Genomic DNA, 23,984 nt, shown 5'->3' with positions numbered 1-23,984 from the left:
GGCTGTCTTATCCTCTCAATGGAGGAGGGCTGAATATTTGTGAATAAATATTTTACCATATGCATTCAACAGATATTTATAAAGGATGATGCAGATACCTCCCACTATACATCAAAAACTGTTAGAGACATTGGGATCCTGGCAGATATTGTTGGTTGGTGTCCTGCCTCCTATTCTCATCCCTGACCCTCCTTTTCCCATCCACTTTCCAGCCAGAGGTGGCTATGTGACACAGATGTAAGTGGAAGTTGGTGGGACTCCTGGGAAAGCTTTTTCTTCTTTTTTTTAAACTTTTGCTTTTCTGATGTTAGTGCTGCCTTGTCTTCTTCCTCCTTCTTCCTGTCTTGACTGTTAATGTAGAGGCACACCAAGAGAATACCAGAAATATTTGCTTTGACATTGTTGAGCATCTATACCAATATCAGCAGCTGCCTACTTTCAGATTTCTCATATGAAGAAAAAAGTAGCCTCATGTTCGTATAAGCCACTGTGGTTGGGTTTCTTGTTACTTGCATCTGAAAGCATTTCTGAGTCATAAAAGAATTCAGCATGTAAAACAAAATAGACAATTCCCATCTTCAGTGAATAATAATTCTTTAAAAGTACTGTTATGAAATAATAGAAAAGAGATACATTGGTTTCTGCCCCTAGTTCCTGCACAGAACTCCTAAAACCCTTGTAATTTCCTAAGTGACCAGAGCACTGAAAACTTATTTTGTTCTAATATTTGACCCCAGTTCCTGACACAGAGTTCCTAAATGCCTTGGAATTTCCTAGGTGATAGTAGTGTCTTTTGGTCTAATGAAAGAACTCCGGGTGGGCTCCTGGGTGGCCCTTGGATGGAGGCTGGTCACCAGAAAGACCAAGATATGATTAGAAGCTTGGAATTTTCAGTCCCACCAACTCTCTCCTCCTCATTCCCCACAGAAGGAAAACGGGTGGAAATGGAGTCAATAACTGATCATGCTGACATGATGAAGCCTCCATAAAAATCTCAAAGTATGGGGTTTGCAGAACTTCCATGTGGGTGAACATATCCACATACCAGGAAGGTGATGTACCCCAATTCCACAGGGACAGAAGCTCCTGTGCTTGGGACCCTCCCAGACCTTGCTCTTTGTATCTCTTTATCTTTTCATATGTTGTCCCAGTAAGTGTAAAAAGTGTTTCTCTTAGTTCTATGAGCTGCTCTAGCAAATACTTGAATTCAAAGTAGGGAGGTGAAGGTAATCATGAAACCTCTGATTTGTAGCCAAGTCAGCAGAAGTTGTGGGTAACCTGTGACCTACCACTTGTGAATTGCATCTGAAGTGGGGGGGGGGGGGGCAGTCTTGTGGGACTGGGCCCTTAACCTATGGGTTCTGTGCTACTCAAGTTAGTGTCAGAATTGAATTGACTATCCAGTAGGATACCCAGCTGGTATCATGGAGAATTGCTTTGTGTGGGAAAAACACCATACATCTGGTGTCCAAAGTGTTGTGAGTGTGGTAGTTGTGTGACAGTAAAGGAGAAAGACACAAGAGGAATGAGTTTTTCCTAGTCATCTGTGGACAGCTGAAAAGAATGCTAAATATGTATTCTAAATATGTAAAAGTTTATATAGTCCCAGATTATCATTGATCTTTAAAAATATGCTATGAGATGAAGTAAGACTGTCAAAATGTTGATAATTGTGGTACAAAGAATCTTCTTTTTCCCAATAAAACGTTTTTCTCAATTTTAATAGGCTTAACCACCACACTGTTACTTGGCCAACTCTAATTTTCACTGATATCAGTGATTCACCACTGTTAATTTTATAACAGCTTTATTGAAACTATAATTCACATACCATATAATTCACCAATTTTAAATGCACATGGTTTTCAGTATATTCAGAGTTGTGCAACCATCACCACAGTCTACTTTAAAATATTTTCATCACTCCAACAAGAAACTCTGTATCCCTTAGAAGTACTCCCTATTTCACCCAAACTCCCCCCACCCCCTCCACCCTTCCTCCATTCCACTTCTGCCCACAGCCTTAAGTAACTACTCATCTATTTTATGCTTCCATGGATTTGCCTATTCTCAACATTTCATATAAATGGATTCATATAAATGGAATGATACATTACGTGGTCTTTTAACATCAGCTTCTTCCACTTAGCATGTTTTCACAGTTCATCCATGTTGGCAGGTTATCAGTACTTTATTTCTTTTTGTTCCTGATTATTCCATTGTATGAGTATACCACATTTTTTCATCCATTCATTAATAGACATTTCAATTGTTTTCCTTTTTTAATATTGTGGATAATGTTGCTATAAATATTCATGTACAAGTTTTTGTTTGAACATCTTGTTTTTGATTCTTTGGGGTATATACCTGTGAGTGGAATTACTGAATTAACTTTTTGAGGAACTTCCTAGCTGTTTTCCAAAGTGGTTGTACCAGTTTACATTCCCACCAACAGTGGATGAGGGTTCCAATTTTTCCTCTCCTCTCCAACTCTTATCACATCTTTTGTATTTTAGCCATTCTTGTAAGTGGGAAATGCTATCTTATTGTAGGTTTGATTTGCATTTCCCTGATAACTAATAATGTTGACATCTTTTCACATGTTTACTGGTCATGTGTATATATATACATATATATTTTTAAGATTTTATTTATTTATTCATGAGAGACACAGAGAGGTAGAGACATAGGCAGAGGGAGAAGCAGGCTCCCTGCAGGGAGCCTGATGCCAGACTCAGACTCGATCCAGATCACAACCTGAGCAAAGGCAGATGCTCAACCACTGAGCTACCCAGGCATCCCAATCATGTGTATATCTTCTTTAGGGAACTGTCTATTTTTTTTTTTTTTTTTGCCCATTCTTAAAAGGAGTTGTCTTTGCATTTTTTAGTTGTAAGAGCTCCTTATCTATATTAGTACAAGTTCCTTATCAGAAATATGATTTGCAAAATTTATCTCCCATTCTATGGGCTGTCTTTTCACTTTTCATTTATGTCCTGAGCATAAAAACTTTTAATTTTGATGATGTCAATTACTTTTTTCCTTCTGTTTGTGTTTTTGGTGTCAAGGTCACAAAGATTTATATCTGTTTTCTTCAAAGAATGTAAGAGTTTTAGTACTTAATATCTCAGTCTTCAAACCATTTTGAGTTAATTTTTCTGCATGGTGTGAGGTAGACATTCAACTTCATTCTTTTGCATGTGAGATCCAGTTATCCCTGCATTTGTTAAAAAGACTACTTTCTTCGGGCAGCCCCAGTGGCGCAGCGGTTTAGCGCCGCCTGCAGCCCAGGGCGTGATCCGTGATCCTGGAGACCCAGGATCCAGTCCCAGGTCAGGCTTCCTGCACAGAGCCTGCTTCTCCCTCTGCCTGTGTCTCTGCCTCTCTGTGTCTCTATGAATGAATGAATGAATGAATAAATAAATAAATAAATAAATAAATAAATAAATAAATAAACTTAAAAAAAAAAAAAAGACTGTACTTTCTCCCACTGGGTTGTCTTGATGCCTTTTTTGAAAATCAATTGGCTGTAAATATGAGGATCTCTATCTAGATTTTCAATTCTATTCCATTGATCAACACGTCTATCCTTATGGCAATACCACACTGTCTTGATCACTGTAGCTTTCTAGTAAGTTTTGCAATCAGGAAGTGTGAGTCCTTCAACTTTGTCCTTCTCTTTCAAGATCTGTTTTTATCTATTCTGGTTTCCATAAATTTCCATATGAATCTTAGCATAAGCCTGTTGATTTCTTCAAGAAGTCAGCTGTGATTTGGACAAAGATTTCATTGAATCTATAGATTAATTTAGGGAGTATTGCTATCTTAACAATACTGTCTTCCAATATAGAGCCTGTTTATTTAAATCTTGCTTAATATCTTTCAATGTTTTATAGTTGTAATGTAGAAGTTCTAAATCTCTTTTGTTAAGTGTATTATTATTTTTTGTGTTTTTTATTATTTTATTTTTTGATGCTGTTGGAAATGGTATTATTTTCTTCTTTTCATTTCCAATTTGTTCATTACTAGTATAGAAATACAATTGATGTTTGTATATTGACCTTATATACTGCAGCCTCACTGAATTCATTTATTAGTCCTAATCATTTTTAGTGGATTTTTTATGATTTCTACATACAAGACCATGTCATCTGCAATTAGAGATAATTTGACTTCTTTGTCCAATCTGGATGCCTTTTATTCCCTTTTATAGCTAATTGTCCTGGCTACAACCTCCAATACAATGTTGAATAGAAGTGGTGAGAGCAGACATCCTTCTTATTCCTATCTTAGGGAGAAAGCATTCAGCTTTTCACAAGTATGATGGCAGCAAGTCACCTCAATAATATGAACTCAGATGTGGTTAAAGGGGCTTCATATGAATAACAAAAGACACTCCTTTCATATTTATCACTCTTCTCAGGAAATTCCAAAGGTTTTAGGAGCTCTGTGCCAGGAACCAGGATGAAGACCAAATATGCATTTCTTATTATCAATCACAATATTATAAATGTCCTCTTTTTCATTCTCAATTTTAATAATTTGAGGGTTTTTCTTAATCAGTCTAGCTAAAGATTTTCCAATTTTGTTGGCTCATTCAAAATATCAACTTTTGGCTTCGTTGATTTTTCTCTATTATTTTTCTAGTCTCTATTTTACAAATTTCCACTGTAATCTTTATGATCTCCTTCTCCTTGCTTTGGGTTTAGTTTGCTCTTCTCTTCCCCTAGCTAATTTTAGTATCTTCTTTTTATATTTAGAATTTATAAAAATCCACAAAACATCTCCAAGTGCAGAGCTTTTTTTTTCAACTAATCCTAAGCATAAATCAGGAAACCTTTTGACACAAAAATTTAAGTATTCAGGTCAACCAAATTTCTTCTTTCCTTTGATTATTTCTTCCCCTCCATCTACTTCATTATGTATTTCTGGAACTCCTTTTTACATAAGTATTGAATAATTTGATCTAGTTTCATATCTTGTCTTTTATGATTTTTGTCTTTTTAAACCAAATTCTAGAGGAGTTCCTTGATAAAGCCTTTTAATTTATTCAGTTGATTATGCTATCCCGTTTTTGAAATTATGCTTTGTATCTCCAAAATTTCTTTTGCTCCTCTGATGATACATTTCATAGGACCCTGCTTGTGCTTCTGTCATTACCACTGTAATCTTTATGTACTCCCCTATATCTCCTGGCAACAGCATGGCTTTCGCTTCACAGTGTATACCTTGTCCTGAGCCTTCTGGGTACTTTCCCCTCCTTCACTTTGATGAATTCTTTCATGTGTCCAGAGGTTTTTCTCAGAAATAGGTGAAGATAGTTCAGTGCCAGTAGCAGAGAGTGAGCTTCATTAATGACTCCTCTTGTGGATGGATCATGAGACCAGAAGAAGGAAATTCTGCTTTGTTTGATCATTAGGTTGTTTGTCTAACTGACCTCAATTGCAGAAAGTTGAGGTAAATATACTCTTTGGTTTATGGCATACTATCATATTCAGTCTGTGAAAAGCCTTCTTTTCATAAAAAATTGAAAGTTCTTGCTCTTATTTATGCATATATTTAGTTATTCCCCTCACCCCCCAATAACCCCCTCCCCAAGGGGCTAATCACACACAGTACAGGATAGGTACTAATCACACACTACAGGATAACCCCTACCCCTATAGGTTGTGAATGCCCGCTCCAAGATTGTACTGTAGAACCCCTACTCCCTAGAGCTCAGGACTTGTCCCTTGGATTGTCCTGTACTCAATGGTCCTTTTCTCTGTTGGGCTGGCTGAGAGACAGGGGCACCCAAAAGGGAGGACATCTCAATTTGGGTCAAAATGGCTGATCTTCCCACCAAGGCAACTGTGACCACCACATCATCTCCAGTAAATCAAAACCTAGTTGGGAAACTGAAACTTTCCATCTGGGACTTTCCAGCCAGGGTCCGCCCCCCCATCGTCTGTACTATCCCCACCCCCAGCCAACCACCTAGGGACACGGTGTTCCCTTGCCTAACTTGGCAAGGGACCCACCCGGATCCAGACCTGGAACCAATAAGGCTTAAAAACCCCCACACTCCCCAACCAGTGCGCAACTTCCCTGACTCGGGCCACCTCTACGAGTCACAGAACCTCACCTGGGAGCGCTCCCCATTAAAGCATTCTCGAACCTACTGCCTGGCTCTGTCGTTTTTTTTATTTCTCCACCATTCATTTAGAAAAGAACCTAACATTCTCTATCCTTTCACTGATTCCACAGATGCTATGGGAAATGTGCTGTAGAATGAACATGGAGGGAGCCATAAAAACATCCTGCTATCCCACCTTCACCTTAGACCAATCAGAATCTTTAGGTGAGGGTTCTAGACATCAGGGATTTTTTTTTTAAATCCCTCCAGGGATTCTAATATGCGATGAGGGAAGAGATCCAGTACCTGAAGATTATTACTAAATTTCCAGAGGGCAGGAAAGCTATGCTCCTTTCTCTGTCATAAGAAGACAGTGCCTTGCTCAGCCCTGGTTTGGGTCAGAGTAGTTCATCTCATAAACCTAGCATCACATTTATACTCATGCTTGGTGGGGAGGGGAGGCAAAAGGGACTTTTTTTTAAGTGAGTCAACCAGAGAAAAGAGTATGTATATTTTCCCAAGGCTATTCCGGAGGTGAGCAGGCTCCTAACTCTTGCTACACAGCTCTGACTGCAAGAACCTTTTTGATGTGCCTCAAGGCTAGATCACTGAGTTCCATGGCCTTCCTTGTCCACTCACTTTGGATGAAGGTCAGGGAAATAATAATCACTAACCCGAATAACGCCAAGCCAGACATTTTTCTAAATACATATGTGACACTGAGGCACAAAAATGCTAAAAAAATTTTACCCAAGGCCACGAAGCTAGGAAGCGGTAAAGCTGGGACTTGAACCCAGGCAGTCTGGCTCCAGAATCCATGATTTCAGAACTGCTCCATTAGGCCATCCCTGCTACAGGAAGTGCGTGGCTTTTCCTACCACTAGCACCACAGGTCAGAAAGAAGCCAGCATGAGATTCTGACTGAGCAAATATTTGTGGAACATCTACATGTGCAGGAACAAATCCACATAGTCTCACGGAGGTTCTGAGGCATCAGACACTCAAACCCTCCTCCCTGTCCTTGTGCACACCTGTTCCCCTGGAGCTTCTCTGGCACATCTTTGCCCTACCTTGCTCTCTGAGAAACCTCTGGGTGGCTGCCTTCCTTCTGCTCCTCTGAGCTCAGGATGGCTCAGCAAAGACTGGGAAACTGGTCACCCAGCTCTGACCACTGCCACTTTTACCCTGGGAATAGCACATGTCAGACATGGGGCCAGAGCAACTGCACAGAGAAAGACTTTCTGTCCTGAGCTCCTACGGAGGGCCTGGCTGCTAAAGCCCCATTAGCCCAACCCACAGGCTTGGGGAGAAGGCATTCAGGGAACACGAGATTGGTTGTTAAGTAGAAAGTGCCACGCATGTTGCCCCTTTGTTATCCTCTTTCTGCACTGTCACTCTGACAAGCTCTGCCTGACACAGGGGCATTAATTTTTCATGCCACTCTGCTGCAGACACACAGATTTGTTTGGAGCGATGATAAATGAAATGCAAATGTGGCTGGGAGCCCAGTGCTGAGATGCTGAGACTACAGGTCACATCATGCTTCTGCCTCATCCTCCTGTCCCCATGACACCTCCAGCCGCTGCTTTACATCTGCTACATCCTGTGGCTCTGCAGAGCAAAAGGTGACTGCTGAGGAGAGGGAATACAATATTCTCGGCGGGTAGCAGCAAAGTTGATTAAGAAAAATTCACTCCCTCAATATGGTTTCTGATCTCATGTTTATCTTCATTTGAACCATCCTGGGTAGATGTGTTTTAATTGCAAGCAACAACCATTCCTTTTCCGGAAGCAGGCAGGGCATAAATTATAAAATAAATAAATGATTAAGAAACATCTAATTATTGTTATTAGTTTCTTACTTGAAGGTACTTCCAAGCCGCTTCTTATTAAAGTCATTCATCAAGGAGCCACCGTGCCCTTTCTGGAGGCGCTGCTCCCAGGACCAGTGCAGGACTCACTGTCTCATGCAGCACGCAGTGCTTAATAAACACGGAGAATATTGATGGCCGTGAATTCCTCCCTCAGCCTAAACTCCAGCATGATGGATTGATGCTTCCTAAACATGGCGAATATTCCTCTGGCCATTCATCAGCCCTACCACAAATACAGGTGTCAGCTGGAGCAGACGTCAGCCTCTAACTGCCTTCTCCAGAGCACACATACAGAGAAAAGCCCGCATTTCCCACACAGGGACCTCATCAATTTTGCATGTGCTGCAGTCCCTTGACTTATTAAATATTTATAACAATGTCATTATTTACCAAACAAGCTACCAGGCTGTGCCCACGGTCCCCAGAGCCATAAGCCTGAGTTTATGGAGCAGGGACCTCCTTTCAGGGCCTCCCTGCCTCTAGAGAGCCTTTTGAGTAGAGGCAATTGGGTCTAGCAGATAGGGTTCTCTGCCTTCCTTCAAAAATGCATGTGAAGGTCTCTCCATGTTTTGGAGAAGGAACAACAGGGCCAGAGGTGCATCATCCTGGTGGAGATCAAAGCACAGTGAAGTTTAAGGGTGTCCAGAGCTGGGAGCTCTCCCACTGGGGACCCACATTTGCCATTCTGCCATCCTTGCCAAGATGTCCTCACTGTTCCCCTGATCCACTCTCTAAGTCACTCTCTTCTCTGATTCCACAATCCAGAGCTCTAATGCTTCCATGTAATGGTCAGTTATGTCTCTAGGCAAGAGACAAAGAACCTCATTCACTCCACAAAGATTTATTGAGATTTACAAAGATTGAATTGCAAGGCACTGCCTCAGGTGCTGGGCTGTCTCCCCAAACTCACTCCCCCAGGCTTCTTCTCTGCCAGAGCCCACCCTTCTACCCTCCCAAACACTGGTAGGAAATGCCAGACACTTCCTTCGATTTTCTTGCAACTTGGTCATAAGTAGATAACCAAGATCCTGGTCAACAAGAGGGAAGTATTTTTAAAGGAGGCTGGGGATGGTCTCTGGGAAATAGGCTCTTACTGGTCAAGAGACCTAGGCCATTATGTTTACACAACTGTGGCAGCCACAGAAGACCAAGTTTGGGGACAAAGGCTACCATGCTAAGAATGGCAGACAGAAGAACTATGGTTCTCAATGACACTGATGAGGTACTGATCCAACCCCTGCACCTGCTCTGCTTCTAGACTTCTTACAAAACTAGGTTCTTAAAATGTCTTTCTTTTGCTATAGTAATAAAAAATCTCGCAGGCAAGATCCACTGATGGATTCTAAAATTTGAGGAGTTGGCCAAAGTCTGAGATCTTTACATGCTAATAATATCTCTCCCAAGTCATTTATTAAGTACAAAGGGGGAAATTAGTAATTTTACAGTAGAGAAACCCAAAAACATTACCTTAACCAAGTGACCAAGATTCTTATATCACCAGTAATATGACATAGCAATATCATATAGTGAGAAGGGGATATTGCTTCTGTGATATTCTTGCCAAGAAACACAAAACCCCAATCTAATTGTGACACTGCATGAGACAGACCCAAAGGGACATTCTACCCAACTGGCTGTGTTCTTCAAAATTGTCAAGGACATAAAAGACTACGAGTTGTCACAGATTGGAGGAACTGAGACAATTAAATGCATTGTGGGACCCAAGACTGGACAGGTGTGGAAAAACTTGTGAAATCTAGGTGCCTGAGTGGCTCAGTGGTTGAATATCTGCCTTTGGCTTAGGCCATTGTCCCAGGGTCCTAGGATCAAGTCCCACACTGGGTTCCCCACAGGGAGCCTGCTTCTCCCACTGCCTATGTCTCTGCCTCTCTCTGTGTGTCTCTTATGAATAAATAAAATCTTAAAAAAAAAAAAAAAAACACCAAAAAACTCCTGAAATCTGAATAAAGTCTGTGGTTTAGTTGATGTTGTTGCACCAGTGATATCAGTGATTCTGTTGCACCAGAAATATCAGTTTCTGATATTAAACATTGTACTAGAGTTACACAATACTCTAACATCTGGGGAAGCTGGGTGAAGAGTATATGGGAATTCTCCAAACTATTTTAGCAACTTTTCTGTGTCTAAAGTCATTACTTTTTGTTTCAAAAAAAATTGAGCCAAGGAGGTTCTCCTAAATTCTGTTACCAAAAAACAGAAATTTCCTCACTTCTTGAATTTGCCATAATAAAAATCACTCAGAGATTACAAAGAAAAGGACTTTATGCAATCCGGATTCTCCTTCTAGTAACTGTATGGCCAAATACAGTTCTATAGGTTGATTATTTAATTCCCTTTTTTTTAGCATCATATAGGGAATTGGATGTAATAATGTGAAAAAAAACCACAAGCATTGTAGAATTAGGCCTAATTCACATCCAACACCTACTACTCATTATCTGTGTGATCTTAGGTTAAGTTATTAACTCTCTCCAAGCCTCAGTCTTTATATGCATAAAATTGAAATAATGGAGCCCATGAAATTTAAATGGGGTAATGAGATAAAGAATGAATGCAGAGTGAGAGGACAGCATTGGATACATGGGTCCAAAGAGGACTTCCTAGGTAGGGTGCCACTGAGAGGAGAAAGGACTTGTATGAATACCTGGGGGATGAGCATTCCTGAGAGGAAGCACCAGGTGCTAAGACCCGCTTCAAGATACTAAGAAGTAGCTTCTGTGCCTGAAAGTGAAGAAAGGAGGATATAAAATGGGTTGGAAAAGAGGGCAGATTTAGGACATAGCTGTGGGAGTAGATCTGGACAGGGCTTGTGAATGGATCTGATGTAAGGATGGGGGTTGAAGGATGGATCCCTGGTCTGGCCTGAGCAGCTGGGGTGGACAGTAATACCATATACTAGGTCCTAGAATGCGCTGGGAAGATGGATCAGAAGCAACATTTAAAGAGATAATGGCTAGGGATTCCTGGGTGGCTCAGCAGTTTAGCACTTGCCTTTGGCCCAGGGCATGATCCTGGAGTCTTGGGATCGAGTCTCACATTAGGCTCCCTGCATGGAGCCTGCTTCTCCCTCTGCCTGTGTCTCTGCCTCTCTCTCTCTGTCTCTCTCTGTCTCTCTCTCTCTCTCTGTGTGTGTGTGTGTGTGTGTGTGTGTCTCATGAATAAATAAATAAAATCTTAAAAAAAAAATAAAGAGATAATAATGGCTAAAAAGTTTCCAGGCCTGATTCATAAAGTACAGGATAAAAAGACACTTAAGTGAAACTAATGGAAAACAAAGAGAAGCATCTTCAAAGAATTTAGAAAAAAAAAAACTTGCAACACATTTTCAAAGGAAAACCATGAGATGAATAATCAACTCACTTATCAACAGAAATAACAGCAGAGACCATGGACTGAAAAGGAAAGAAAATAACTTGCAACCTAGAATTCTATTCCCAGTGAAAATACCCTCCAAAAGTAAAGGCAAAATAAAGACCTTTCTAATCAAACAGAAGCTAAGAGAGTGCATCGTGAGCACAGGCTGGGGAGAAAAAAAGAAAGAAAAAAAAAAACACTAAAAGGAATTCTTCAGGCAGAAGGAAAACAATTGCAGGAAACACACTGGAAAACAGGAAGAGGGGGATAAGCAATGGAAGGTGAACGTAGTGGTTCATCTAAATGAATGCTGGCTTTCAACATTCGTAATAATGTTAGTTACGTGTATTATGTATCTGTGCTTGATAAATACACATGGAATTGTAATGCATGGCAACCAGTAACAAATGGCAAAAAGGGTAAAATGGAATCAAAGTGTTCTGAGATCCTAAAGGGGCAAGACTTACTAAGTTTTCTTAGATTCTTCTCAATCAGGGATGCTGATACCACAAGGACAGCCACTAAAAAAAAAAAAAAAGAGTTAAGAGGATGAATAATAAGCTAACAGAGGTGAAAAACTGGAATTTAAAAACTGCTTGATTGATCTAAAAGAAAGGCAAGAAAGAAGAGAAAAAGAAACATAAAACAGGTGGGACAAATATCAAAGGAATGGTAAGACAGGAGATAAAATCAAATACACTTGTAATTAATGTAATGTATTAAATGTAAATAAACCAACGATCTCAATTAAGGCTTCCAGTGAGCATGCAGACACTAATGGCCACATTTTACAGGTGAAGAATTTGAGGCACAGAGAGGTTAAGTAATCTGCCAAAGGCTGTCCAGCTAGGAGGTCATGATACCAGAACTGGAACTAGCAGCTTGCCTCTGGGACCTGAGCATGTCACCCCTCCAGGAGCAGCTCGTGCCTCTCTGCCCACCCACTATTTTAGGTCAGCATTTCACAGACTGCACCCAGATTCCTGCAACAAGCTTCTAACCCGGGCTCACAGGTGCCACATTGTTGCCATGGTGACCATGCCAAGGCACAAAATGGATCTCATCTCTCTCCTAAATTAAAATTTCTTCCTGGATACTCATTTACTTCAGGACAAACCTGTCATAATAGGTCTTTCTAGATGAGGCCTCTGCTGGCCTCCCTTCTCCCTCCATCTACGCTTCCTGCTTTCCTGCCCTACTTTCCTGGAATGTAGGAAAGCTGGATTCCTGGGGTCCCCAGTCAGTCTCTGTGCCAATGGCTCCTCCTCTATGAAGCTCCCATGAGGGTCGGCCCCTCTTCCCATGCCTAGTGTTATGATTATGAATGGCAGTATTCCCTGAGCACTTTCTTTATGCCAGGTACTGTGCTGGATGCTTTATGAGCATCCTTCCTATTGTAACCCTCACACCCCATGAACCCGCACAGTTTTTCCTCATCTTCTAGATAGGAAGGGGGCTCAGAATGGTTAAGTGAATTACTCAAGCAAACCCACTGATTCAGGTAGTTGATTTTTACTAAGTACTAATATGCCTGGCACTCTCTGAGGTACTGGGAAAAGAACAGCAGGTAAACAAGCTCTAGAGATGAGCATACCTACTATATATGTTTACAGACTCTATGTTGTATATCACATATAGACTATATGTTGCATATAGACTATATACTGCATATGTATTGCTTATAGACTGATACAGCATATATACTACTGCACATAGACCAAATATTACATATATGGCATATATTCTACATTGCATATATACTGCAGATAGACTGATGTTGCATACAGACTGCATATACACTGTGGTAGTTAGTGACAAGTTACATGAAGCAAATAAAGTAGGGAAGAGGGAGAGAACATGAAGTAGGTTGCAATGTTTTAAAAGGGTGGTCAGGGGAGGCCTTGCTGACCACTGACCTCCACTGACTTTACTTGATGACATCTGAGTAAAGACATGAAGAACATGACGCCATGGGCCATGTGGGTACCTGGAAGAGAAACCTTCTAGGCAGAATTCCAGGAAGTGGGCTGGAAGAGGGATGGGAATGTGGTGATGCCTTGAGGGAAAAGCAAGGAGTAAAGAGCATGGCGGTAAGCACTGAAATGTTTATTATCAACCAACTTGACCAGGACTAGACCCTGAGCTCTTCAGGACATGGTCATCCCCAGCACGTAGACATACAGGAAGCACTACTAAATGAAGGAACTTGCACTTCAGTCTTGAGTGCAACAGTAAAGGGGCACTTTCCCCACCAGAGCATTCATGGACTGGGAACCCTGACGCTGGCGCCGCCCATCCTCAGCCACACTGTGCCGCACCCACACATGCCTTCCCTACCCCTCTCTGAAGGGACAATGAATCTGAGATGGCCTAGTATACAGTGGGCTTCTACGGATTCTTCTGAAAGGCACAGGAGAGCCTGCAGTGGTGGAGTGGCCGGATTTCTGACTACAACCCTGGTTTCACTCACAACTTCCACTTAAAGAAAAATCAAGCTATTATAAATACAGAGAACATGTCAGACTAACATCATAGCCTTGAACTCTGGAAAAAATGAGGTGCAAAGCCATCAGGCTATATGGCATGAGGCAAAAACCTATCACTTTGGGAGAGAGCCCCTGTTGTTTCTCTATGTAGGGAATGAGAAACATGGCTAAGACCAGACCAAATCAAGATTGAATTCCAGAGGGTTCTAGGTGAAGTAGACGCAACCCACCTAGAGAGGAGAGTTCTGCTAGATGAGATGACCTGTGCAGAGATACCTGAGACCAGAAGAAGGCTGCAAAAAAGAAAACCAAAACCACTACTGGGGAGAACACAGGAGCACGCCTCAGAAAGAGAAAGGGGACACTGAGGGTGGGGAACAGGCCTAAGCCCCATCCTGCAGAGCTAGTGGCCTAGAATCACTCCCTGGGCACACAGGAACATGTGGTCCAGGGCCAGTGGCTTTATCATGCCTTTGCTTTCTCCAGGAAGACTGACAGAGGATGGAAAGTGTACAGGGGGGAGATACTGTTCATTTAGATATTTGAAAATAATCTTCCAATTTCTATGGAGACAGACAAAATGACTCTTAAATATCTGTGTAACTATTAAATGTGTGTACTTTATGACATGTACTTTTAGGCATAATGAAGCCTCTTGAGTAATTGGTGTACTACATGGTTAAACTCTTTATGGATTCTAAAGCAAAATTTCACTACTTAAAATGAGAAAGGTTTGTAAGTGCTCTACCTTGGTTTTAGGGCATGTGGCTCATATCTGCCCTTGGTTAGGAACTGTTTCCCTGCCCCAATCCTAAACCATCATGCTGTGCTTTAGAAAACAAGCTCTTCTCTATGACCTGCATTTAAGATTCCAGGAAAAATGATGGCTTGGTGGCACTTATCTAAACTGAAACCCTTGCTCACTGAAAATGCACTCAACTCATAACAAACAAGCATTTCAACAGAGGTGAAGAACACAATAAGACTTTTAAACTACATTTGATGGTGGCGATCTTTGGTGCCCCCAAGTGGTCATAAGTAATGTGACATCTTCAACAGGGAGTCCTGTCCTGAGGGGAAGTTAAAAGACTGCCAGAAAAATTTTATCAGAAATGGTGGTTAAAAAGAGGTTATCTGGGGGCAAGAGAGAGCCCAGAAAAGAATGGCTCCTTCGTTAGAACTGAGCCAGACTGTGAGTTCCTGCCCAGCCCCATGGCCTAGGACACATTACCGCTTGGAGAAAGTGGGAATAATAATCCCTGATTGTGAAAATTAAAGCATAGTTGTATTATGATATCTTTAAAGTTTTACATATAGAGTATCTGTCTATATTCTTCTGTAACTTGTTTTTTTTCACTTAACACTATGGCTTTAAAGCATTTTGTAGAGATAAGTGTGGTACAAAGATAATTTCTGCTTAATTTCCAAGGCTAGTCAACACCAAAAAGATACAGGTTGGCAAGGGGAGAAAGAGGAATATGGCTTAAAGAGGGCATCATGTAATAAATTTATTATATTTTGTTACATTTTCCACTTTTCTCTTAATTCCAACTGTATACTATATAATCAACTGCTGTTCCAGAAATAAAACGTTTTAAACATAAAAATATAAATTTTGCTTCTTAAAAGTGCATACACCTTGAATAATAAAACATACAAATAAATAACAGAAATCAGTGACATATCTCATGCACTTGTTCTAAAATAATTTAAAATGTATGATACACTTTTCTTCCAGCCTCAAGGAAATATATCTGCGTTCCGTACTACTGTACAACTAAAGAAGAAAATTATACAGAAATCACTATGAATGGTGCATGAACAATATCAAAGCATTTTGTGTACAGTGACAGGACATGCAGCTTTTAAGACAACTACAGAAATTCCAGTGTAAAACTAAATAGTTTGCTAAAGAAACTATTTTTATAATGGGGCTTGAATTCGATTTTAACCAGTGGTGAGAGGCACAATTGGTGAGCAAACCAATACGGAACACAAATACATGTTTGAAAGGCCTACAAAGATAATGTGAGCTTCAGAAAACATAGGAACTGCCTTCCCATTTGGTACTATACCGTGCCACTTAGAATAGCACCTAGGCAACTTCACACCTCATTTTCACCACAACAGGCCACTCTGCTTTAAGGAGGATTTCCAACTTGGATTTTTACTTAGATTTCATTCCTTGAAATGTTGAAAATACCAGGTAAATTGTTTTTTTTTTTTTTTTGTAGGCAGCATAATGCTCAACAGGATGAAACCACCTGAGAAGCACAGCAGACTACTTTGAAGATGTTTTAAGTGCACTCAGCTCACCACAGATTAAAACTAAATTTCATTTGCCTCCATAGGTAACATACACTGCCAAATTTTTGGATATTATTTTAATTACTTGAAAAAACACAGAGGGTTACCAAAACAAAGACTCCCAAATAAAATGCTTCACATTTGTTTTTAAACTAAAAGTCAACTCCTAAAACGACACTGTGGATAAGCAGAGAATGAGCTAACTAGGAAATTAGATGGCAGCCTCGAGTTTGCTATTGTAATTACTATGGAGACATTCTATCAAAATCAGGAACAGGTTTTCCAAGGCCATGAAGGTTTTACTTCAGTATTTTCTAACTCAGAGTGACTTCCCAACTCCCCTGTGGGTCTGGCCCTGTGGTGGTAGCCAGAGAAAAGGCTCTGGGAAGGATGCACACCCTACAGGGGACTCATGACTGCTCCAGCAAACTGAAGAGCACCAGATCCCACGAGACTGGCAAGTGCTCCAAGCACCCAAAGAGGGCCTCAAATCAGAAAGGCTCCCTTATTTCAAACAGAATATTAGTATCAGTAGTTCTCAATCTTTTACTTCCTCTCCAATGAAACAGGAGTCTGAGTCACTCCTGAGTGCTTCACATGGCAGTGATTCTCACCATAGGGACAGTGTAGCACAGTGGCTCTCAATTCTGACTGAAATTAGAAACCCCCAAGAGCTTTAAAATATACGGCAATTCCTGGGACTTGCCCCTACACTAATTAGATCAAAAGCTTGGGAGTGGGACCCAGGCATTTTTAAAAGTTCTCTAGATGATTCTAGTGAATGCTGAGTATCAGAATCTCAGACAAATCATTCAGAAGAGGCCTAACAGAATCCTGTGGAGAGTATGCGTATGAGACTTGGAAAAGCCTCCTAAGCCTGCAGTGGATCTCCTTTCCCTCCAAAATTGGGAAATACCAGTTTTAAATGCATGTGAAATAGATCTATAACCTAATCCACTGTAGAATGCTACCATAAATTCCATGAGCTTAGTCTTAATTGTGACCAGTGATTGGGAAGCTCCAAAGCTTTCCAAAACACCTTTAAGTCTCTACAAAAGCATTTTAAAATTGTTAGCACTATTAGAAGCCACATTCTCTTCTTGTGACCACGATAGAACCCTAGAAGATATAAAAAATTAAAATCTATAAAAAATGGCAGGTTGTTTTTAGAACAAAATACTTTAGGAAAGTCTTCAGGCTAAATACAGTATATAAACCCATGTGTGTTCAACATATCCAATTCCACTCCTGCTTGCAAAATACTTATTTTACATACAATCTTGCCAACAATCAAAAAAAAAATCAGCAAAGAGAAACATGTGCAAAGCAAAACAAGAAAACACATTCATGCTTTTCGGTACTGATGATTAAGCCACATGTAAAAAATTACAAATTCAAAAATAGAGCTCCATAATCCAAGAATTGCCTTTTTAAAAATTTACATTTAGCGTATTCTTTATTAGTTGTTTGCATAGGTCGTAAGAACATGCTTTCTGGGTTAGACGGAGGCCATGCAAAATTGTTTTCATTACTTGGGGGAAAAAAATGACTGGTCATGCTCAAATTGCGGCTGCAAAACAAACACTATGAAAGTTGATTAAAAGGCAGTGTGAAATACTAAGTGTTCATTTAAAGAAAGCATAGGATTTCCCTCCCAAAAATGTAGTGAAGTTTAACAATAATGTACCCTTTATGAAAGTAAAGATGACCAGTCTGCACAGTAACAGCTACTTTATGTTTATGATATAGGCACTGATTTGTCAGCAAATTTTGCTCTTCTTACTTCCAAATAATACAAGTTCAACACACCTCACAGAATATGTTTTATTGAAACTGTGCTTATGATTTCTGTAACTATCTCAAAAATCCAACCCAGAAACACTAATTATCTTGACACTCAATAATTCTGATAACCTATGTAGGAAACAACAACTTTAGCTGTTAGGTAATTTGTCAGAATGAAATGTAACATCATATGTCAATCTATTTTTAAAAACACATTTATTTGAAATAAATGAGCTCTGTTCACAGCTCTTCTCTGTTCCATTTTTCCTCAAGGCTGCCACTGCTGCTTCCTTTACATACTGTCCCTAGTTTTTTCCATGATAGTTTCTTTAGAGGGATGGCAATTTGTCCCCCGCCCCCCCATCCCCATATCTGTTTCATACAAACATGGATGACCAAATTCTAATGGAAAGTGACTTTGTAATGGATTTTCAACCCCTAAGTAGCAGAGACAGCTCAGTCTGAAAAAGTAGATGTAAGAGTAAAATGTCTCCAAAGATGAAGAAGGGCACTTTTGGTTTCCGGAACAGGAGAGACTTGCTCAAGAGGACCACAGGCCTTGGCCGGTTCACCAGAATCCACTTGCTCTCTTTGTTCGGGGGTCGGGGACCGTCACTCCATTTGGGGTATCACAGGCATCCCTTGGCTCATCAGCTGCGCTCCCAGGGCTCCTCGGCTACAGCAAATTCCTGACGCTTTCTGCTCGCCTTTACGAACAAAGCAGGCCCTCAACGAACGTTTGCAGAATGAATGAATGAATGAATGAATGAATGAATGAATGAATGAGGAAAGAATGATTACAAGGGTTGAGGGCAGCCTCATATCAAATTACAATATTTTACCAGATCACAAATATTCCCACGCCCGTTTCTATTGGTCCAGCAAGGTATTCTTTTCAGTTAGGCTGCTTTTAGGATGGGAAACCATAAGGGCTGGGAGGTGATCTTGAGATGAAGTGAGCTTAACGGTTTCTTTGTGCTTCCACATTATATAAGGGATTACAGAGGCAAGGTGCAGGGCTGTCTAAAGGAATGACATAGTCTCAGTGCACTGGATGTTCACAGGAGAAGAAATCAAAAATAAAAAGTTTTTTAAAAGCAAAAAACATTACAGAACAACACTATTGTCAGGGATTATTCTGTACCTACCAGGAAATGACTGCTCTACTCAGACCCACCTAGTTGTCAACCAGAAACCCAGGCCCACCATCCTTAGCAGATAATTTTTAACCTCAAAGCATAGATATGCTCAATGTGCCAAACATCACTGGGAAAATAATAAACAAAGCAAACACCAAGTCCCTACCAAACAACTAACTTGCCTACCAAACAACTGAATTGAACCAAGTAATAATTTTCCAATAAGATCTTCCACACCTCAAAGAGCATCTCCAAACTTTTGGGCAAATATCCTTTTCTGTGGCTTAAAGGTTGTACCTGTAGCTAGGGATGTGATTTTCATTATTTACCAAGCCCAGAAATGAAACAGCTTAAAGATGCCTAGACAATGCCACACTTCCTGATTTTTTTCATTTATATCCAAAAAAGGGGACTAAACTCCATAGACATATAGTTTACAGATGCTTAAATTGTTATTTCTAGATCCCATGGAAAATTAAAGACATTTGGAGAATTGTTTTTTGCTTAAAACACTAGATATAATGGAAAATCCATTCCTGGAGGACTCGAGAATAAAAATATTTGCCACTATGAAAATTAAACTACATTCTACTAATGCTTAACTGATAGTAACCCTAGAGAAAGGTGTTACTAAAATCCTTTTTGTAGTCAAACTCAATTCCAAGGCTATTGCAGAGCTTCAGATAGATTTCACAGGATATTCACTTATTTCAAAGAAAGACAAGAAGCTCCAATCATACAAACATTCGATTCCTGGTACTGACGATCCCATACTTGGTGTATCCTTTCCAGGAAATAAAAGTGACACTGAAAAACTAGCAGTGGCCAAACACTGATGGGGCTGTCAGTGTGCCCGCAGAGGCAGGAACAACACTGATGACAACCGGTCTTACACAGTCACACTACAGCAGAGGAGAGGAATGCTGCTTTGGGAAACGAGACGCCTGTGCAGTGAAACAGGGACACCTAGTGAAGGGGTGAGTATAGGACCAAGCGCATAGGGCAACAGGCTCACGTTCAATGAACTTCATGGAGCACTATGGTAGCTTTCACAAGGCTGAGGAGCTAAGTCTTAAATATTGCAAGGGTCTAAAATTCTAGCTATCCTCAACGTAAATGGCCTCCAGACTTGCAAGTAACCTGCTAATGCTCAAAATAGCAGCAAAATAAAGTTAGAAACCTATGGGAAATACTTCCCAAGAGGTACTGGCCGGGGGGGGGGGGGGGGGAGGCAGTGGAGAATTCATAACTATTCATGTGCATGTGTTTTAACTACTTCACACACAGCAATACTGAAAAGGAAGGTTATAAATGGATCTGTGCACCAAGAGTTCAGGAAGAATTGGAAGGCTTTAATTTTTTTAAAAAAGTTAATATTTAAAAGCATATAAACTTAGCATGCTATACTTCATGGCAAAGTGACAAATGCAATTCAAAGAGAATCAGGACCATGACTCTCGACATTTTAAAAAAATATAAAAATGGGAAAAAAAGGCTATAAATAGCCAGGATCCCTCCAGAAAGCTTGAAAAACTACGTATCTTGCTTATCTGTGAGATTCTGTGAGGTTCCCTTGTTTTCTAAACAAGAAATGTAATTTGCACTGACAATGCCAGATGGAACATGCCCCACTCCTACTTTTGAGTTCTGGTTAAGAGATGAAATCTTAAGCACAAAGAAAAAAATGACTTTCTGAAAAGCAATCTACAACTTTGACTGACAGGCAGGCAGGATCAGAAGTGCACACGTAATACTGTGTCACACATTGCTTCAACACACCATCAACTAACTGACTTTTGGCATTAGGCAACTTCTTTCTTCTCCAAGTTACAAGAAACACAGGCATGTGCACGCAAGGCAGCATGGAGCTTTCAGCCTCTAACACAGAAAAAGGCAACACCAGAGAAGGAAAATGGTACAGATTCATGCATCCAGTTCAGAATCCATTTTTTTCCAGGAATCTTTCAAATGTGATAACTGCTCTACTGCATTTCAAAATCCCAAAGGCCTTAGCGTAGCAAATTTAGAAGAAAAACAAAATGAACTAGTGACTGGCTCTCTGGCTGTCCAAATGTGCCACCTCTTAGGACATATCCTAAGAATCAAGACAGCTTATGATACATACATCTGTGCAGACATGAAGGTATGAAAGACTTCTTTCCTACCTCTAGAAATTTCTATCTGTGGCAGTCAGAGAAATGAGTCACCCCACAGGCCACCTCCTTCATTAACCCTTTTACTGATGCGCATCCACTCTAGACTAGCTGAGTATATACCTGAGAAACATTAGTGTTAAAATATTGCCCTTTACAGAGACTGGTAGATGGGGCCAAAGTGCAGAAAGCAAAGTCTTCTCTCGGTTTGTTGGTTTCACTGTTAGTGTCACAGTTTTTAGAGCTCCTGGTGCCACACGACAATCAGCTGTGAGGACAAATCCTGCTCAGATGAAACCCAAGTCAAATAACCCAATCCTTCTACAGCACACACTAATGACAGCTTAACTGGTTCACAGATTTCCAAACCCTAGTGTCCAACAAAAGTCATTAGAGTTCTCTAGAAAGAAGTATGTACAATTGCTAAAGGGACCGCCCAGGGTCTCATCTACATTATTCCAGTTAGCTTGTATCAATGCTTTGCCTATGGCTGTTATTTGGTTCAATGGCAGAATAAGGCGACGCTTTTAACAATCTGCAGTTGAATTCTACACACACATACACTCGCGCACGCGCACACACGCACACCAGGCACGTGACCCAAAACATACAAAACAAAAGCATAGAGGGCTTTGGTGGGAGGGAAAGGGTTCTAAATAAATAAACATCTTTACAGATAAAACACTTGGATTGCAGAAACATCACTGAGGTTTTTGAGAAGGCCGTGCAGAGGTTTGCATGCTAGAAGATAACTTTTTTGAGGATTTCTCAGCAGACTGCCTGCCACCAGGAGACGAGGGCACTCCAGAATCTAGCTGGGAAGACTTGGATTTACGAGCAGACAGCAGGGAATGTTTAGCAGAAGCAGGGTCCTTAGAGACAAACTGCTCTTTTCCAACTGTACTTGCATTTGGCTGCTGGGCACCTGGAGACTGGTAGCCTTTCTCTGCCTTGTCGTCCATGCCACTCTTACCAGCCAGCTTGACAGAGCTCCCAGCAACCTTCTTGGACAGCAAGGTTGTTTTGCCAAGGTCAGTTGACCGCCGGGTTTCCTTCTGTCTCAAGGCTGACTTGAAGAAAGACAGCCCCTTGTCCTCCGACTTGCTGTCCCTCTTGAGACCAGCTTTCATGCTTGTGCTGGGGGAACGCAGGCTGGCCATGGAGGAGCTCCTGACATGCTTTCCATCCCCGCGGCCCTCCCCTGCCCTGGCCTGGCTCACCCGGGGGGAGTTGGGTTTAGAGCTGGAGGTAACGCTGGCTCTATCCGAAGCAAGGCTTTGCCTGGAGCCCTCTCTACTCAAGCTCCGGTCTGAAGTCCTGCTCTTCCCAGGAGGGAAGGGGCCCCTTGCAGGAGGGCCCGAAGCTTTTTTGGCAGATGTAGAGGAAGCGGTGTAGGTGAGGGAGGAAGAGGACTTTTGCCGCTGGGGCGAAGGAGATGACACGGAGTCCTGGGGTTTGGGGGAGGACTCCTTTCTGGACTGGCCAGGGGCAGGGGAGGAATGCCGTCCACTGGCCCTGGAAGAAGAATCTGCTTTGCTTCGGGAGCGGGAGGGCTTTACAGAAACTTTTACAGGAACAGGAGAAGAAGGGGATGTACTTGAAAGAGATGATTCCTGGCTTGCCAAGACTGGTCTCCCCTTCCGCAAGCTTCTATCTGGTTCAGAAGCGCCTTTGGAACTGGGGGATCTCTTGGCTGTGCTGTCTGGTTTCTTTGTGAGGGAGCCCGGGTGGCTTGTGGGTTTCACCTCTTTGACTGGAGAGCTGTCTACAGAATCGCTCTGATCCACATAAGCAATCTGGTTATTGTTATCAAATGGATCGGAGATGGGGGGCACACGATCCCCTTGTGCTGAGTTTTTGCTCTGTGTGTCTACAACACTGGAGTTCAATTTGCGGGTGTCTGATTCATCTCTGAACACACCTTCCATGACAGCCAGAGGGGCCCGACCCACAGCCTTGTGCTCACGTCGGCTGTGACTATCACTTGGTTCCTGGTAACTGCTGGAAAGGTTCCGCAAGCTGCCAAAGCAGGAGATGGAGACTTTGTCATCCACTGCCTCCCCAATCTTCTCCAAGGTGGAAGCAGAGGTGTGGATCGGAGAGTCCCCTGAGAACCGGGAGGGAGAATTGGAGCGCATCTGCAGCTTAGCGGACAGGGACCAAGAAGGTCTAATGCAATTGTCATTAACGGCCAAGGGGCTAGTGACAGAAGATCTGGATGACAAGCTCTGACGCTGGACACTTCTCACGAATGGCCGAGTGGAGAAACCTCCTGAATGTAGCAGAGAAAATAGCATTAAGTTAAACTGAAAACATGTCCCAGCAACATCTTAAGATAACTGAAGAAGGGAGGAAGGCAAGCCTGGAATGACAGGAGCATGACCTTCAGAGCCAGCACATCTGGAGTCAAGGAGCAGCCACATGACTTCAACTTTTCTGAACCCAGTTCCCCTATCTATAAAATAGGGACATTCTAACTCAGGGATCGGCAAACGATCCCTTTACCTTCTTGCTGTACATCAGGGATTGGGAGACTTCAGGGCCCAGACAGTTAATACTCTAGGCTTCGTGGACCAACCACTCAACTCTGTCACTGCAGCATGAAGTGACACCACAGAAGACACATACACAAATGGGTGTATGTCGTTGTGTTCTAATAAAACCTTATTTACAAATAAAGGTGGGGGCTAAATTTGGCGCATAGGCTGTCATTTGCTGATCCTTGCTCTAATTTACAGGGCTGCTCTAAG

At 41.5% G+C, this 23,984-nt stretch overlaps 1 protein-coding gene and 1 long non-coding RNA gene across 2 annotated transcripts in view; both read right to left on the bottom strand.

The window, feature by feature from the left end:
• Window positions 1–11,884, bottom strand: part of LOC140598089 (uncharacterized) — a 115,759-nt gene extending 103,875 nt beyond the window's left edge. The window contains exon 1 of the long non-coding RNA XR_012000212.1: window positions 11,832–11,884. This is a non-coding gene — a long non-coding RNA (uncharacterized lncRNA). The remainder of the gene's footprint in view (window positions 1–11,831) is intronic.
• A 3,449-nt stretch (window positions 11,885–15,333) lies between these two features.
• USP31 (ubiquitin specific peptidase 31) overlaps window positions 15,334–23,984 on the bottom strand; it is a 72,339-nt gene continuing 63,688 nt past the window's right edge. The window contains exon 16 of the mRNA XM_025983801.2: window positions 15,334–23,506. Coding sequence (XP_025839586.2) covers window positions 21,936–23,506 — 1,571 coding nt within the window. The 3' untranslated portion in view covers window positions 15,334–21,935. The remainder of the gene's footprint in view (window positions 23,507–23,984) is intronic.

The sequence above is a fragment of the Vulpes vulpes genome, chromosome 3, assembly GCF_048418805.1.
Source record: "Vulpes vulpes isolate BD-2025 chromosome 3, VulVul3, whole genome shotgun sequence".
In the NCBI taxonomy this organism is placed as follows: Eukaryota; Metazoa; Chordata; class Mammalia; order Carnivora; family Canidae; genus Vulpes; species Vulpes vulpes.
The sequence above is the reverse complement of the archived record's forward strand: the minus strand, read 5'-3'. Positions and strand labels throughout refer to the sequence as shown.